Below are 18,005 nucleotides of genomic sequence, written 5' to 3'. Positions count from 1 at the left end.
TGTCTTCTTGGTATATTTAATAAACCGGTCTTATGTAAAAATACAGTACTATCCTAACACAGAAGATTCTTCACAATGCAAAAAAAATAAGTAATCAAGATATCATTCTATTAAACATAAAAATAAGAAAAAAGCTACAGCAAAAATTGCTAGGATACACAGCATGTCACAAAATCCAACAGAATGCAAACGTTATCACATTTATCAATAACCATAACATTTTAATGCTAACATAAACATAGTTCTGTTCTGTGTCTGTTATAGAGTCATTTAAAATCTTAATGTAATAATCGTCATGTTTTCCATAGTTTTGTCGTGGTTGTTACATGTACAAGCGCTAAAGTCGTGGAGTAAACATCCCTAAAAAATGGTATAAACAAGATATCAGACACATATATAAGTTAAAGAAAAAAATGCATTTTAATTTTCATTAACACACTATTGTTCAATACATATGCATGCATACGCATAATAACTTACATATATCGCAGTACTTTCCTATCCAGAATATACTGTTGCAAACACACTGGGCCTCTGTTAGCGACATTACTTCACACACGCCGTGTTTACAGGGCATATATTCACAGGGATCTTAAAAAAGAAAAGAAAAAGAAAATCAGAAATAACGATTGTCTCTGTGTCAGAGACAGTCATATGTACGTGTTACTAAACTGTCTCCCAACTGTGAGTCACATTCACTGGTCATTTTTAAAATATGCATAAATCCTATAAAATTTTGAGGGGCAAAAATAATATTTCGATCTCGATCTGAAAATCAAAATTCACAGAAATAAAAAAAAATGTTCATAACTTTCTTTTCCTGTAACATGATGGCGAAAAATGCCACTAAACATGACTGTATATAAAACAAACTTACTTGTACTTATATCACAAAATTGCCCATGCCAGCCATTATCACAAATACACCGTGTTTTTATTTCTGATAGAGGTTCACATCGGCCTTGATTGCATTCGTCATTAGCACATACATCTATAAGAAAGAAAGGTAGTTAGTACATCCCTTGAGAATTGTAGGCCTTAATTTGTCTTACCTGTTATTTTACCTAAAAATAATGCAATGCGTAGTATGTCTTTTAGAGCAAAAAAACCCCACTGTGCATCGTAGAATATAAACGTGAACTATACTGTGCACAATCTTATTAATACCTTCTAAATGATGTTTTTTGCTTTTTTCTAATTTAAAACATCTTTATACATATTAAGAAATATTCACAATTTTTTTTTTAAAATTTACATAGTTATCAATAACTAATTAAGGCAATCATTGTATTTGTATGCTGAAAATGAGGGAATGAGGGCGAGAGGACGGACAAAATCAACAGGTGTTCCTTAGAAAGACTTGATCAGCATGCAATATCATTTGCCAACTCTGTTAATGCAATCGAAAGTGTTACGCTGCAGGCAATAAACTGTATATTGCACCGTTTTGTTGACTTCCGAAACAGCAAGTTATAAAGAAGATTTCATTCTAGTATTTTACCATATGTGAAGAAAAAACTGATTTGAATCATCGTGAATGAAGCTCTATAGATGTCTTATTTTCAATAGCAAACAAGATAGAGTAAGTTTTATTAAATATTTAAATGAGATTGATATTTCATAGTTAATAAAGTAGTACAAGGCACAATGCGTGGGCAAAGTTTAAATTTGCCTAACGAGCAAAAAAGGGTTGCATAAACCAGCCTGCAGTTAATATCACTATTTCAAAGGTATACATTATAACACAATGCATATATCCATAACTATATATTCATTCTGTGTGTTTTTTTTATTTCAACAGAAAGATATTGTAAACAGTCAAAACCGAAGATTAAGATATTCGACCTACATGTATCACATCTGGACCCGCTCCAACCCTCGTCACAATCACAGGTGTATGTTGAGGAGGACAATGGGAAACATACTCCATTCAGACAACTCTTAACTGTACAGATATCTGTGAAAATGACATTATACATTGTAATACAATAATAATGTAGATTACAAGAAGTAAAACTGAAATACAGTACATGTTACTGGGATTGCAACTGGTTGACCTTTGTAAAGTCACTGCAAAGGTTTAACTACCCGATATATACAATGAAAAATGACGATAACAAATTGGCAACCATCTCTAAAATCAATAAAACGAAATTCAAATTCAAAGCACAGCAACATGGACCTCTAAAAAGATAGAGGTACATTTTTGTAGGTTCAGGTGCCAAGGAAGAGTTAGCATCATAGGCTACCTTGTCACACTCGCCGTGAGCTCGTTGTCATAATCGGGAAAAAACGGAAAGTCCGTAGACAATTAAAAGATAAATTATGGTCTTACAATTAGAATGAAAATTTACCCTGATTGTGGCTTAAGTTTTTTTATGATCGAAAACAACCCAGCAATGTATGTTTTATTATATGATTCATCGACGAAAATGATTTAAAAATACACGCATCTATTCAAGTGTCATCAGACGAAGGTAACACATCACCTTTTACTTTGCCATTGCCGAACAAATTCGTAAAGGTGATATTTCATTGAACGACATTAACAATCATAACATATCGTTGGGTTTTGAAAATTATCATTCTAATTTCTGTCTGAAGCAAAACAAAAAACTGGAATGTGATATAAATACTTATCATTAAATATACTGTTCCACAAATCTTTCTCTTCATGGCAAATATTCATTTGAAAAAAATGTTTTCAATGAAAATAACATTATTCATTAAATACAGAAAAAATATATTAACATTTTTCGCAGTATTGCCCGGAGAATCCAACCTGACAGCTGCACTGAGAGTGGGCAGAGAGTGTGCTTTTGTTGACAACAAGTTCACATGTTCCACCATTTTGACATACAGCATCATTGCAGGGGTTAACTGCACCTGTTGTACAATAAAATATTTTGTGATCGTTATTACATTTATCGTTCCCTATTTTTTTTCAAACATTAACTATAACAATGTCATTGTTATTTTTTAATTACTATTAATCGTTTTTACAATATATATGACTTGGTGTTATTCACAAATCCCTTAACAGTAAACCCATAATATTGATACAGGGTCAATTTGAAAGAACAGTAAAAATTACGCCGTGGTTAATGCATTCAGACTTTTTTTCTTGTTTTAAAATTTTGTACTACACCATAAAACATTTTATCTCAAAATGTTTAACCTTGGGTAGCCTAACTTAACTGATATTAAATAGAGATCGTTACAATTTAACCTTCCTAAAAATTGTTTTTAAATAACATTTCTCTGGAATCATTAGAGTTCCTGGTTGGCCAATTTAAAGTTATAATTTTGGGTTTGGGTAGCCCTTCCAAAAAAATAAAATCCTCGACCAAAAAAAACATAAAAAAAATAGAATTCTTACTATAATCGAGGAATGAAAAAAATGCCGGAGTCAATGAATTTAAAAGATTTCACACAATACGCTATTATATAATATCATATGCATTAAACTTACCACAGAGTAGAGGTGTTATCCGGATATTGTCTACAACAAGCCCCTGGTTTCCATATACACCTATAAACTCGATCTGAATATATATATATATATATATATATATATATATATATATATATATATATATATATATATATATATATATATATATATATATATATATATATTTCTTTTCTGTCGCCTAGATTTGTTGCCACGTTTGCATCTTTTCAAAATAGAAATATTTTTTTACGATTTGTGCAAAATATTCAAAGCCACAATCCTTTTACTTGTTCTGATAGCTATATTTCTGGTCTTTATCGAATTAAACATACCGTCATGTTATTCACTGCGTACAGGTCAATTTCAGCATTTTTCCATTTGTTTAAAGTATTTGTTGCAAATGCAATCATCGAGGTTCCTGTATCACTAGATATCCTGACTGTCAAAGATGTTGGGTTATTACCTCCAATGTTTTCTGCTAAACCATAATTAAACCGCAAGCATCGATTGGCTCCTTAAACAATCAGGATAATACAATATGGAGTCAGCAATCTTTTGATGAATTTGAAGATTATATTTGATTATAGGAACAATAAAAATCTCATTAACTGCTTTCTTGTAATAGACAATGTGTCTATTCCATTTTATTGTTGCTGTGGTTAAATTAACTGTTTAAACAATATTCCTTTTTCAAAATGAAAAAGTATCAGACAGCAGACATGGCCTATTTATGATCATTAAGAAAAAAATTAAAACATTGAATCAGAAGTAATTACTTTTTTTGTAATTTTGCAACACCTCCGAATGGAAAGGGGGGGTTAGCAATGCCTCCAGCGAGTACAGCCATTAAATAACCATCGGATGCAGTTATGGTAACGTCTTTTAATGTCCAGTACTGTGCAACGCAAGTGTTATATTAATATATTAAAGTCACTTCAACGTTTAGATAATTCAATGTGTACATTAAATAAAATCATTCCTAAAAATGATATATATATATATATATATATATATATATATATATATATATATATATATATTTATGTATTTATCAGTAAGAAAAAAACATTGAACTTCCAATTTTAATTTTTTTACACAACTTAACTTAATATATCTTATTTTGTTGCATGTTATTGGACAAAGCGCTTATTTCACCATATGTACAATAACTAAAGAAATAAAAGTCCAAAATTCTGGAAGTTAACTTTTTTTGACAAAACAACGCCGGTAGGACAACTGCTGGTTTCAAAACTGTTTCGACATAAATTAATATTCTAAATGTTTTTAAACACGAAAAAAAAAGAATATTCAGAGGCTGTATATGAATTGTAAAATGTGTTTATCACTTACTTTTTGACTCATTAGGAATATTACGATAGCATTTTATTTAAACCTTATCCTGATATTTAGATGCATGGAACTAAGAGGAATAACACAAGTAAGTAGTACTAATATAAATCGTGTTTTTATTGTACCAATTAACACATATTTTTTAAAACGTTTTAAAGGCAAATTCATTCTTTTTTGTGTTAAAAATATTAGTAACATTTTTAGTATGCCAACGTAAACGAATACCGTAATTGTGGACCATATGAAATCAACCCCCGAAGAACCATGTGTCAATAATGTTGAAAAGTCTCGTTCAAAACTCTCTGTCACTGTTGCATTAGCTATACAATTGCAATATATAAATAGCACAACACCGATAAAACAATGAAAATAAAAACAATGGTGCTATATTACAAATACATTAATTTAACTAGATATAACTTCAAGTGTTTGCTCAACATATGTTTTACTTCCATTATTTTAAAAGTCAACATACCGGCTACTGTATCAAAATTTGTTCCCGAATATCCCTCGGTACATGAACATGTATACTTGTCTTTGCGTGTGCCATCTATACATACTGCGGGATATTTACAAGGGGAACTACTGCATGCTTTACAAATGAAAAAAAAACCAACAACATAATTTAAAATTTTGTTAGAAAATAAGCGGACAATCAAGCACTGAAATGTGAGTTTTGCTAATTAAACATATAAGTAAGAGTTTGAAATATCAGTCAGAACTTTAATACCATCATTTAGTGTAGGTATCAGGCGATCATAAAATGGATTGTAAAAATATGCCTACGAGTACAAAGTACAAATATATTTATGGCTGTAAGCGCTTTCTGATTGGCAAATATATTATACAAATAATGACTGGGATGAAGGGCAACAATCAATGTATTAGCCTTCGAGGTACGAAATTTTGTCCGACGCAAAGTGCAAAACGTTGCCCAAATATACAGTGAACATTTTTGTTTTTGCTACACAACAAAACAAACAAAAAACCTTAAAAAAAAAAGGCTTGGCACTGCCATAACCAAGTCTGAATTTGAATCTCAAATATATGTTTACAGTAAAACACGCTTATAACGAAGTCCAAGGGACGGACAATTTTACTTCGTTATAAGCGTAATTCGTTATATCCGTCAAGTTTACAACATGAAATAAAGTCACGGGGAATGAAAATCACTTCGCTGTAAGCGTCAAATCATTATAAGCGTGTTCGCTATAACCGTGTTTTACTGTATATCTTTCGAGAAGTGGAGTTGAAGACTGATTAAAAGGATCAGAAATTATGGTTAAAGTGGAACAAATAGCCCTGATTTTCTCAGCTTAACAAATAGTATAATTCACAAATACAGTTTAGCAAGAACTCTCATTCGTCGACACCAAAAGGTCAATTGTAATATTCTTATCTAATTGGCTACATAATTATAATCAATGTTCCCTGAAAACACAGTCAACACATGTTTTTGTTATATGTAGAAAAAAAACCCAAAGAAGTGAAAACGGATTGCCTCAATTTTCTCGGCTCAACATAAAATTCATGAATTATATTTTGCGCAAAGTTTATTAAAAAAATACCGGCAAAATCATAAGGTCACTGTTAATACAGTAAGTTCATGTATATCTTTCATCAATATAGCTATGTTATGGTATGCGATTTTAATGATCTCCTATTAAGTTTTAATGCCATACTATGAGGTTTGTATGCTATGCTATGAGAAATTAAAATGACGAGCTTCATGATATGGTATGCTATGCTATGATATTGTATGCTATGAGATTTGAACAAAAACGCATCCATACACAGAAGAATTCCAAACATTTCAAAATAAACAGATAAGAAGCCAACGTTTACCTCTAATCATCAATGGGAACATTTTTTCTTTTAAAAAAAAAGCAGTTAGAATTAAGTTTAAATCGTTCTGTGTGCTATTCTATGTTATTGTATGATAAGACTTATATAAATCTTTGAGATTGTATGTTGTGGTAGAAAAAGAAAAAAATACAAAGATGAACTAAATTGTAAGTTGTAATACGTGAATTTATCAAAATTTACTAACTACCATACATAATGATATTGACACATTTTATCATTGGAATTGCAAAATTATCAATTGAATCTTGTTTTTTTTTCAAAATATGTGTAATGTTATCGGATTTTTTTTTCCATCTTTAAAGATTTAAAAAAAAATCAAATCGTTGCAAATATACCTGATGGCGCTGCAGTCACTGTCAAAGTAAACCCTTCCCCGGGAGAGACGGTCTTGTATCGGTCGCTATCAAAGCGGACGATCATTATATTGGTAGGACCTAGGTTTTGCTTGGTGAATGTTGCACCACCCGAGTTTCCACAAATTCTGTGAACAATTTCATTTATTTTATGTAAAATTATGGTTGTATTGAATACATTCACATTGAAACGTACTTTTAATCGATTTAATTTTTGTTCATAGTTTTTTTTTATTCTTTCCCAAAAGTGTTCTATAACAGTGTAGCGCAGTAGCAGTGGCTTTTACTACGAATACGATTAGAGTAATTTGGGGGTTCTCGACAATCAGAGAATATCTCTTGCTTGTCGGAGATTAACGGAGACAGCCAAGCGTCTGGTTGAACGAAGCTAGAGTTCAATATTGCTTGGGTTCATACAATTTTTCAGAAAAATTTCGATTACTGATACCTACGTTGATGGAATTAATTGTATCTTTAAATATTACACGACATGATTCATATGGGGTTTTCTCAAAACTTTTTGGAAGAGTCCAAGCATTCACATTATAAAAAAAAAATGCGTAAATCAAATACATATAAGAAACCTCTTGCCATGCAAAAGAACACTATCGTTTATTCTAAAATAAATAATATTTTCCTTCTGACCTTTGGTGTACATATAATGTAAAGTTAACCAACAAGTAACACATTAAATAAATAAGGGAAATGCTTCTTTAGAGTAAACGAGAACAATAGTCAAATAAAGCATACGATTCACCTTAATTAACCATGTACAGGTCAGGCCTGTCTTGTATCCAAGCATGTCAATCAACACTGATTCGCTGGAAAGCAATCGGATTGTCCCTCCGCATCCTAAATTAGAACAAAATTTGATATCATTGTGGTTTTCTGGAAGGCAAAAATATATTCCCAGTATGACTCAGCAGTTATTGAGCATAGGAATAATAAGATATCATCCCTGACATTACGAGAAGTTTTATTCAAACATGTAATATCACTAAATATACATCTTACGATAAAATTTTGATTAACTAGACTAACCAACACTGGTATTTACTTGTCTGCAGTTTGATCCTATTAATCCATCAACACACTCACAGCTACACACACCACGCACCTGTTTCACAAAGCCTTCGTTCTGACAAACTGGGGGATTAACACAGTCATCTGAATAATAAGCAACGATCAAAGGTACGTTCAGTAGCTCCACATGCCCTATATTTTTTCTGTTCTATTCAATAACTTCTCAGAATGTTTTATTTAACATTAAACATAAGTGAAATATTTATTGTAAGTTTACCTAGCTACTTTCATAAGAGATATAAGGTTTAAAAGCACAGTTTTGCTTTTCGGGCACTTGATGAATCTTTTAGTCAACATTCAAATGACTTAATGAAATAATTATATACTATTATATAAATAGTGCCTGTTTGGGAGGGTAATAGTTGAAATTGACACCCCGAGAAAACCATTGTCCACCGACGCGAAGCGGAGGTTGACAATGGTTTTCGAGGGGTGTCGATTTCAACTGTTATCCTCCCAAACAGGCACTATTCATTTTATTACACTGAATGTCAATTTTAACGAAAACTTAAATTCTTTTCTAGAGGAATGACTTGAATTCTACTGCGAACCGTACGCAGATCATTTACGTGCATGTAACAATTCCTTATGTTACCCGTTGCTCGGTGTGCTGCTAATGCTGAGGGTAATAGAACGGATTATCAACTGCGTCTAAACCAATCATATTTCAGTTTTTCACATGAAAGTATGATAAAAGAAAATATTAAAGAAAAACCGTACCAGCGCATTTATAAAATTCATTTAGCTCCGCTTTATCGTAAAACGAGAGATCGGTGTGCCCTTCTAGCAAATATTCCAAGTCAGGATCATTAAGAGTAAACTCTTTTCTCCAACCAATCTACAATTTAGGGAAACAAATGACGTATAATTCAATTTTAACAATTGTATGTGGTCTTTCTTAGAAATATATCTGATTATTTAATTGTTTAAACACCATTTTTAGATATAACCAGCACGCGTTGTTATGGAAGTGTTCTCATGTCTTTACACAAATGAAAGACACTCAATCACATCGCTCGGCTATCAATCGCTTCATCATTGAATGTGCGAAGGAAATCATGCTATAATCGTTGTTAAGCGGGCGGTGTCTGTATAGCAGCTTGTTTCGGTTTAATCAAACTTTTAATGGCGAAGCAGAAATAGCTGGAAACTCCGATAGATTGGTGTGGTCGATCAAACCCACCGTTGGTTTTTCAATCGAATTTGAGAAGCCGGTGCGCAACGCGTTTTTTTAAGTTTCCTGCATCAGGGTTTCTGCAACTTTGCTTATCTGATTTACGTGACGTCTTCATATTCCTTTCTCAACTGTTTTGGTTTTATGAGGTCAGTGGTCTCAAACAAGATTTGAAACATGAATTCGTCGGTCATACCTAACCATTAGGGATTGGCCAACGGTAAAAATGTATACATTACGAACCTCTAAGCCTTGACAGTTTCATGTCGACCAGTTGCTTTATGCATGGTTAGTAGAATCATATTGATCACATTTATAAGGAAAACAAACTTGTAATGAGATTGATTTTAAAAATGCAATTGAAATCAGACTATCTATCATAAAAAAAAAAATTGGCAATTATTAGTTTTTCCATACTTGGAAATTTAAACGCAAGTTCCAGTCTCAAATAAATATATAAAGGATTTAAAAACTTAATTTGAAAAGTTGGACCCATCTGACTGAGGAAGCTGCTTTCGGTCATATCTTGATCTTAGTTGTAGCGCATATGCAAAGATCGCACAAATAGATTTAAGCATGTACATGTAACAGTTTCATGTTTCATTAGGCCAATATGAATAAAATAGTATTTCTAACTTTTTTATCTTTATTCAAATATTATGCCGATGGCTGTATTGTTTTCATTGTACATACACAAAAGAAAAATCAAATCAGTGGTATTCTGTGGTTTCATCAATATTCTTTGAAATCCAATTTTCGTTGATTTCTTTGTTAAGCTGATCCATGGAATTCAATGTACATTAAAATGAAACTATTATTAAATCTGGTATTGATAGGAGCCAGGAATTTACGTACCCTTGAAACTGTGATATTCATTTTATCCACGAAAATTGAAACCCTTGAATATAAGTGAAACCATAATATTTAATTTGTTTTAAACAGCGTATCACCTCTTGCTTTTAGTTAATACCTCGTAATGGAGGATAGAACCGATGTTATATTCTCTAGCATTGGACGTAACATAACCGAAGAAGTTGTGTTGCTTGTCCCTGGGAATGTTAGCCCAATTAATAGTTATGGCTTTATGTCGATCACTGCCCCTTGACTGTTCATGGACGGCCCCGGCAACGTGCATCATTTCGTGTAGAGCACCGTCCACCTAAAATAAAGTTATATTAAATTGCTCAACATGTCAGACAAACATGCATCCTGTTATGTTGCAGGTTAAAATTTTCTGATTTTAAATAGTTTTTTGAAAGCCGTTTTTTTTTTAAATCACTAATATCTTATTTATTTTAAAAAAGTTTCATAATTTGTCTAAAATAATTAAATCTTAAGCAATATATATCACTGAATCAAGAAATTCTCCGAAATGGAGATCCTGAAAATGTTACTGATCTAAAAGTATTTCTGATAAACAGCACTGGTTAAACCACATTCAGTTTACAATACCAATGCATTTATGCATAGTGAAGGTGAAAAAAAAATAATAATTAAGAAAGGTGAATTGGAGTTGCTGTAATTGTTTCTACAAATACCTCTCTTTGTTATTTGACCAACGTGCTTTCAACTGAGTACAGAAGCAAGATATACTTACCCTCGTACAGCCAATTTCTCCAAGAAACAGCTCATGAACCTGTGTTTTCCGAAACCCAAAATGTGTCGCGCACCTGTGGAAAAGGAAACAACAGCAACGATAACAACAACATCAGCAATAACATAGATTTAAAACAACCATTTTTCTTCAATACATTTAGATTTCTTATTTGAAAACATTGGAAAATGAGGAACTTACTAATCCTATGCAACTTTTCATAACCCCTGTCTTTAACGTTTAAAATCGTTTAACTTTGTAACAATGTTATAAAACACATCATTTATCCGCCTTGTGTGTATATTTACTTTTCACATATGTTGGCATGTAAATTGTGTAGAAAGCCGCTGCAGTCATTGCACGAAAAGACGGATAATATACATAACAATTAAAATTACGAGTTTTATTATGACGTTACATAGTTAAATCCTCTGAAATGCAAAGTATTTAATCATTCATTTTTTGTAAGATATAACTGCAGCGGTGTGCACTTAGATTTATAACGATCTAGCTAACGCGCGATACTCAATTTGTCGTCAAACAACGCTGCAGTAAGGGCACTATATCTTTCCAAAAAAACAATAATTTAACGCTTAATAATTGCAAAAACCTTTCCACACACTTTACATACAAAAGAAGTGTGTAAAAAATTTAAAGTTTACATAATTGTTTACACCTGGAATGTATATAGTATCCAAGAAAAAAAAGACAGCCTGTACTGGTCTATAGAATTGAAAATGTCTAAGTCATTTTTTCCTTAATAAAACATTATACATATGTAAGTCAAAACCGTTGTTGTACCTTTATGTGGTCAACTTACAAGAGCTTGCGACTTCCAATTATTTCTACATAATTAGGTTGATTTGTATATGGAACCCATTGAACGCAGCCTGCCCTGTTAAAAAGATTGACCGCCGCCGCCATAACATTATTGATCTTGTTTTCTGAAGAAAATTCATTTATAATAAAAAATGAAGAAAAGCGACGAAGTCAAACAATAAAACAGCCAACCCAAGAAAAAAAACCCACATAAACAAACTAAACGAACAAGTACATTTATCAAGACAAAAAAGGAAAAACAATAAAGTTGAATTTTTCTAAAGGGACTAAACATATTTGGCAAAAATATTATTCAATTTAAAGCCAAAAAGCCTGATTAAACAGTACTAACGTTTACTCAGTATATATCGTATTTTTTCTGATCAAAATGCTTAAATGTACTTCTTTGAGAAAAACAAGTTCAATGCAAAACAATACGTCATTGTTTATTAATAGCTGAGGTAAATGAATACAAAAAATAATTTAAAAATAGAATTGTGATACAATTGTTCCTTAAACATACTGTTAATATAAGTTCCATAATTAATTTTAAATGGGATAATTCTGTTTGGCCACAAGTCATCCGCAAAAAAGGTTCTTTTTCCTCGATTGGGTTTCATATGAGCATTCTGTAAACAAAAATGTCAGGTTTGTGAATCTAATAATATTTTGAGTAGTATGCACATTATATTGAGACATTGACAAATATAACTTTGGTTGACTGGGCTACCTTAACTCGGTCAGAACAAGAGATGGTTGCAGGATGAATGGTTTGGAATTATCACTGACAAGTTATAACACGGAAAACATTATCAGATTTGTACAAGATAAACAAAAATGAACACTCATTCAAGTTGAGTTTAATGCGCTATCATTGTATCATATTGTTGAATACTTGTAGTTGCTTGCGTTCTTTTAGCTAAGTAAGTATGATAGTCAGGATCTGTTTCAATTTGAATAATGCTTTAATAATAGGTTAAGTAAACTTACAGGCTTATCATTCCAAGGTAGATGGTGTTCATAATTTTCAGCTCTCATAATTTTTTTTGCCTGATTATTGATATTCTTAGGCTATTTGGAAAGGAAAATCAACATTGATAAAATAAAAGAAATACGATTAAAACGGTATCCATGGTAATTAATCAGCCAATCAATAAGCATGTTATCGATAGAATGCATTGTTAAAATATATGATAAAAAAAATGTGTATTACATATACATGGAATATGTGTTTTTAGCATCAGTATCTTATGTATTTTTATTTAATCAAAACGATTTGTATCAAAGTTCTGCTTTTGACTTGTATATGATATAATGTAAATCGATTATGGGTGTTGTTGTCAAAAGTAAATCAATTATTAAAACAGAAAGATAGATAGATAGATAGATAGATAGATAGATAGATAGATAGATAGATAGATAGATAGATAGATAAAGGAAAGATAGATAGATAGATAGATAGATAGATAGATAGATAGATAGATAGATAGATAGATAGATAGATAGATAGATAGAAAGATAGATAGATAGATAGATAGATAGATGGATAGATAGATAGATAGATAGATAGATAGATAGATAGATAGATAGATAGATAGATAGTTAGATAGATAGATAGATAGATAGATAGATAGATAGATAGATAGATAGATAGATGGATAGATAGATACAATTTAAAATGATTTAGAAAAATGCCTTTGTTTGCCGAAACACAACTATCATATCTGAATATTCATCTTCAGTTGAATTCTCGTCAAGAAAAGCTAACAAAAAGAGGCTCATTCGTCACACTGCCCACCATAGCAACATTTTCTTTAAATTTTGAATGTACATCTATTCTAAACTATTGTAAAATTCACACAAAAAACAACAAATCGTCTAAATTAAAAAAAAAACAAAACGTTACACCAATATACAAACAAGACGCCCATGGGGCCACATCGCTCACCTGAGCAACAGTGGGCGTTCAAAAGATATTGTGCCATACGGTCCATCGATAGAATAACAAGAAATAAATATCGTAAAGTATTCGAATTTTACACCTATTTTTGACATTGTACCTTCATGAAATACTATTTTTTACCAGAATAAGAAAATCCTACGCAAGATATAAAACTAAACATTTGGTAGGGGTACACTGTTAAGTTGTTAACTTCCAATTCCCTATATTTTCGTTCTGCCCCCCCCCCGCACTTTGTAAAGCGATCAAAATATATGAGAGCTAATAGGTACATTTTTTTCATCAACTACTCACTAGTTATTGTATTTTTAAAAAAAATTATAATAGTTGTTTTTTACTTAAAAAATCCTACATGTATAGATGTGAAGAAAAAAATTGTACCTCAATGTGCTCAATTCCTTAAATTAAAAACATTCAAAAATTTTATTTGTCTTCTCCATTATAATTAAATGACTGTTATTTACTTCGCGTACAAACCAGGATAATTTTCTGCTGTGATATTTTCTTAGGAATAGCGATAATTACTTTATCCCTGCAACAGAAATGTGTCAGAACTATAGAAACTGTTTTAAAGACTGTTTTTAACTGTTTTACTCTTGTCTGAAAAACTATCAAAAGTGATGTAGATTTCACATTATTCGTTGTATAAAGAGGGGCCTCAGAGAATAGGTACATATAGAATGTCATTCTTTTATTTTGTTTGTACAAGTATTTAACATACTCTAATTCATATAGAATTTCTAATGTTCAACCAAAATTTCAGCGTCAATCGTAGAATAATAAGCAAGATACAGAGCTAACAGTTAGTCTAGGTTTGAGTCATATTTTGTTCACATGAGTTTATTACATTCAGCTTAAGATTTTTAACTTGGTATTTCCTATTCAGCATTTAAAATGGAAAAAAAGAATGGCCTAAGATTTTCAGTTCTTTTATTCACTCAAGACCAGTTCACTGGTATTTGAGGTTCAAAATCAGTTTATACAAATGTACACAAACACAGTCAAGGATCACATGTACAGTAGGAGTAATAATGACGAAAAAAGGTTAAGTTTACAATACAATAAGTTGTTAAAGTTGGTTTCTGGAAGAACAGACTTTGAAAATTTTCTTAATAAATATTGACAAATTTTTTACTTTTCTAATCTTTAGTTTTTAAGATCTGTGTACAAACATAGAATTGTGAGCAAATCTCTGTATCTTGCTTATAATTCGAAGCTTAACACTCAAATATGGATAGTAAATAGAAATTGTAAACAATTAAACACAAGAAACATGCACTATAAAAAATAAAGAACACAATTTATTTTTTCGAAAAAAATCATAGATATACATGTATATACCTACATATTTCCGTCAGCGATATCGAACTGACTATTTAAACTGAATAAACCCTAGAAAGTGCCGAGCATCTCAACAAAACCTATTGCATTAATCTACCATTACGCAAAAGTTAATGCCGAATTACCTATAAAATGAATTGTATTCAGTACTTTTTGATACATCAGATTTTGCTTAATTTGCGCAAGTAAACAGTTAACTGTTTGATTTACCGAAGTCTTTGATTGATTTGATACGTAAAAATCACGAAATACAGACAGTAGGTCCCAGGTTACAAGGCATAGATAATGAAAACGAAACGATAATCAGGACAAGCTAACACCAACGTCATGTGTAAAAAACAGTCAACGCATTGAACTATTTAGCCTCAATTTACTTCACAAAATCGGCACCAATATATTTTGCATGTTTCAAAAATTTCCCTTCATACGCGAACTGTTGCACAACAAGCAAATTCATCATAGTCAGATCGACCCTTTTTCGTATAATGTCATGGCTGCTTTAAACAAAGAACCTCGTTTTAGAAGTATGGAATACGAGTCTTGGTGAAATGGGTATGAAAACCCGGACCGTGGCAAAATAAAAGCCGGGGCAGATCGGCAATCGTCAATTCCAGATACGCATTATTTTGCAGCAATATTTACAGCGAATACAAATATACTGGTCCATCAAATATCCTGAAATTTTAATGAGATTGGCAGATGATTAATAACTGCCAGTCTTTTGTTTTGCCCAGGCCAAGTCTTGCCTACCTATTTTACCGTATGCTGGAACCGAAGCTATTAAACTGATTGAAACACGCCTTTCCTTTATTATTATTTTCGTAATAACTCAGATTTGAAACAGAATTACCACTTAATTTTTGCAATTTATATTCCTCTTCCCATAAGGATAATTTATGCTAAACTACGTTGAATTGGACTCTGTAGTTCTTGAGAAGAAGATTTTTTTAAAATGCACCCCCCTTTTTCTACAGTTTCAAGGTTTTCTCCGCTTTGAATAGAGATCGGACTTTTATTTCTGCAATTCATATTCGCCCTCCCATAAAGATGCTTTGTGCCAAATTTGGTTGAAATTGGATAAGCGGTTTTAGAGAAAAAGTTCAAAATGCAAAAAGTTTACAGACGGACAGACGGACGGACAGACGGACGACGGACAAAATGTGATCAGAATAGCTCACTTGAGCTTTCAGCTAAAGACTCTATTTTATAAAATCTAAACTACATTGTTATTCTAGGTCATAGAATATCCATGAAAACACAATTGGTAAATTTACTTTTTGGGATCATAAAAAAAATGAACAAAGATCACTGTGACCTTGATAGAAAATATGATGATATGATAAAAATCATGCGGATTGTATTTCCTGTGATAAAGATTTATATACATCTAATTTGTTTGTCAAACTTTGAACACATTCTGGAGTACCAGTTTTTGCTCGGGCTCACGGCTCTAACAATAAAGCTTCTAAACTATGACGCTGTTTGAATTGTAACATTTTACTTTTTAGAAAACTATATATCTTTTCACAAAAGAAATGATTAAATCTATGAACCCATCTCTGGGGCAAGTACATTGTTATAATCAAATGGTCACTGTTTAAACTAATTACACAATTCACAAGATATATAGGTGCTGCTGTTCATATTTCCATTTTAGACACCAACCTCGAGGTCAATCTTTTTTATCACTTTGCAACACTGATAAAGCTACTATTAATTTGTTTACTTCTCTAGAACAGCCATGTCAAATTTAGCCAAACTTGATACAAAGTATTTTGATAAAAAAGGGGTTTCAAAATTGATGAATGTAAGGAGAATGTCCTATCTGAAAGAAACTACACAACCCTGTTCTAGAGAAGTAAGCAAAGTAAAACGTGTACAGACAGCCGGTCAGACTGACAGAAGAACAGACTGACGACAAACCATTGGTGTTCAGAAAGGCTCAACTAAACATTAGGTTGAGTTTTGTTTGCAAGTAATATTAATATATTTTTTTGGAGTGGGATGTCGTAAAAATGACTTGTTTATGACGTCATTGATTGTTTTAATTAGTGTTAAAAGTAAAAGAAGCACACGAAAATTAGAAACAACTTGCTCTGGTTAATTACCTTATCAAGTTCATTTGGTTCCAACATGTTTTTCATTACGTTACCATTCTCAGCTTCATGACGGAAATATTTGTGAGACACATTCTGACCTGTGACAAGATTAAGAAATATGCAAATAACAAATTTATCAAAAACACTAATTGTACGAATTAAAATTCTTAATAAATGTTTCAGAAAAAAGTTTTATCCTTAAGATGTCTTGCCTTGTACAATAAGTTACTTTTTAATCGACAATCGTTTGAGTGACAGGGGCCTTTTTTTAATACAATTCACTATAGCAATGGCATAGGTGTCTTTGGAACTGTTTGACAAGAATTTCTTCACTTTCCAATTAGAATGAATACGTCTATCTCACTCCTTATAAGGCAATCACCAGTTTCTAAGGAAAATTAATAGACAGAACGTAGAGAATTTTCTACAAGCTGTTTTATTTCTAAAAGTTCGACTCGTTTATTGATTGCCCATTTCTCATGATTTTTCAGTATTTAAGATCCCCAAGCTTATATCCTGCAAAATATTGACATTCCGTATTGTGTGCAGATTGCAACATCACATGTCAGGAACTAAGCAATGTAGAATACTTTACAAATATACATTTTTTTTTCTAGTAATATTAAACTGACGAGAAGTTCCATTTCTAATAACAATAATGAATCTGGCTTGGAAACTATACTTTTTTGCATTTATTTACCTGACACTTGCATTAAATACTAAACAAAGCCAGTCTGAATATATAATTGTTAAACGTATATTTATTACATGATTTGCTCAATATTCTGTAAATATTACTCATACATTTAAATTGTTGATATTCCACTGTGTGTTCTTAAGTAATTTGATTGACGAGAATAAAAAAGTAAGAAAATATTTCAGTTGAAAAGAATGAAGTTATTAATGTAAAGC

At 31.6% G+C, this 18,005-nt stretch overlaps 1 protein-coding gene across 1 annotated transcript; it reads right to left on the bottom strand.

Annotated features, from left to right (window-relative positions):
* Positions 1–337: 337 nt before the first annotated feature.
* LOC128174015 (zinc metalloproteinase nas-29-like) lies at positions 338–11,798 on the bottom strand. The gene is made up of 14 exons (XM_052839662.1): positions 11,695–11,798; positions 10,878–10,950; positions 10,231–10,439; positions 8,827–8,933; positions 8,065–8,190; positions 7,774–7,875; positions 7,608–7,668; positions 7,006–7,151; positions 3,787–3,968; positions 3,473–3,545; positions 1,850–1,957; positions 884–991; positions 481–591; positions 338–360 (listed from the first exon to the last, which is right to left on the bottom strand). The coding sequence occupies exons 1-14, from the start codon at positions 11,796–11,798 to the stop codon at positions 338–340; spliced, it is 1,533 nt and encodes a 510-aa protein (XP_052695622.1).
* Positions 11,799–18,005: the final 6,207 nt, after the last annotated feature.

This window comes from Crassostrea angulata, chromosome 2 (genome assembly GCF_025612915.1).
Source record: "Crassostrea angulata isolate pt1a10 chromosome 2, ASM2561291v2, whole genome shotgun sequence".
In the NCBI taxonomy this organism is placed as follows: domain Eukaryota; kingdom Metazoa; phylum Mollusca; class Bivalvia; order Ostreida; family Ostreidae; genus Magallana; species Magallana angulata.
This window is presented reverse-complemented; position numbering and strand designations above follow the sequence as displayed.

Bases quoted from the DNA above. Each gene is read 5' to 3' on its own strand.
- LOC128174015 (XM_052839662.1), bottom strand. From the start codon at position 11,798: ATGGCGGCGGCGGTCAATCTTTTTAACAGGGCAGGCTGCGTTCAATGG. The intron at 7,669-7,773 runs GTATGCTTTATT...TGTACACCAAAG, and splicing joins ATGGTTAATTAAGGTGAATC to GTCAGAAGGAAAATATTATT. The intron at 3,546-3,786 runs GTATGTTTAATT...ATATATATTCAG, and splicing joins ACGCAGTGAATAACATGACG to ATCGAGTTTATAGGTGTATA.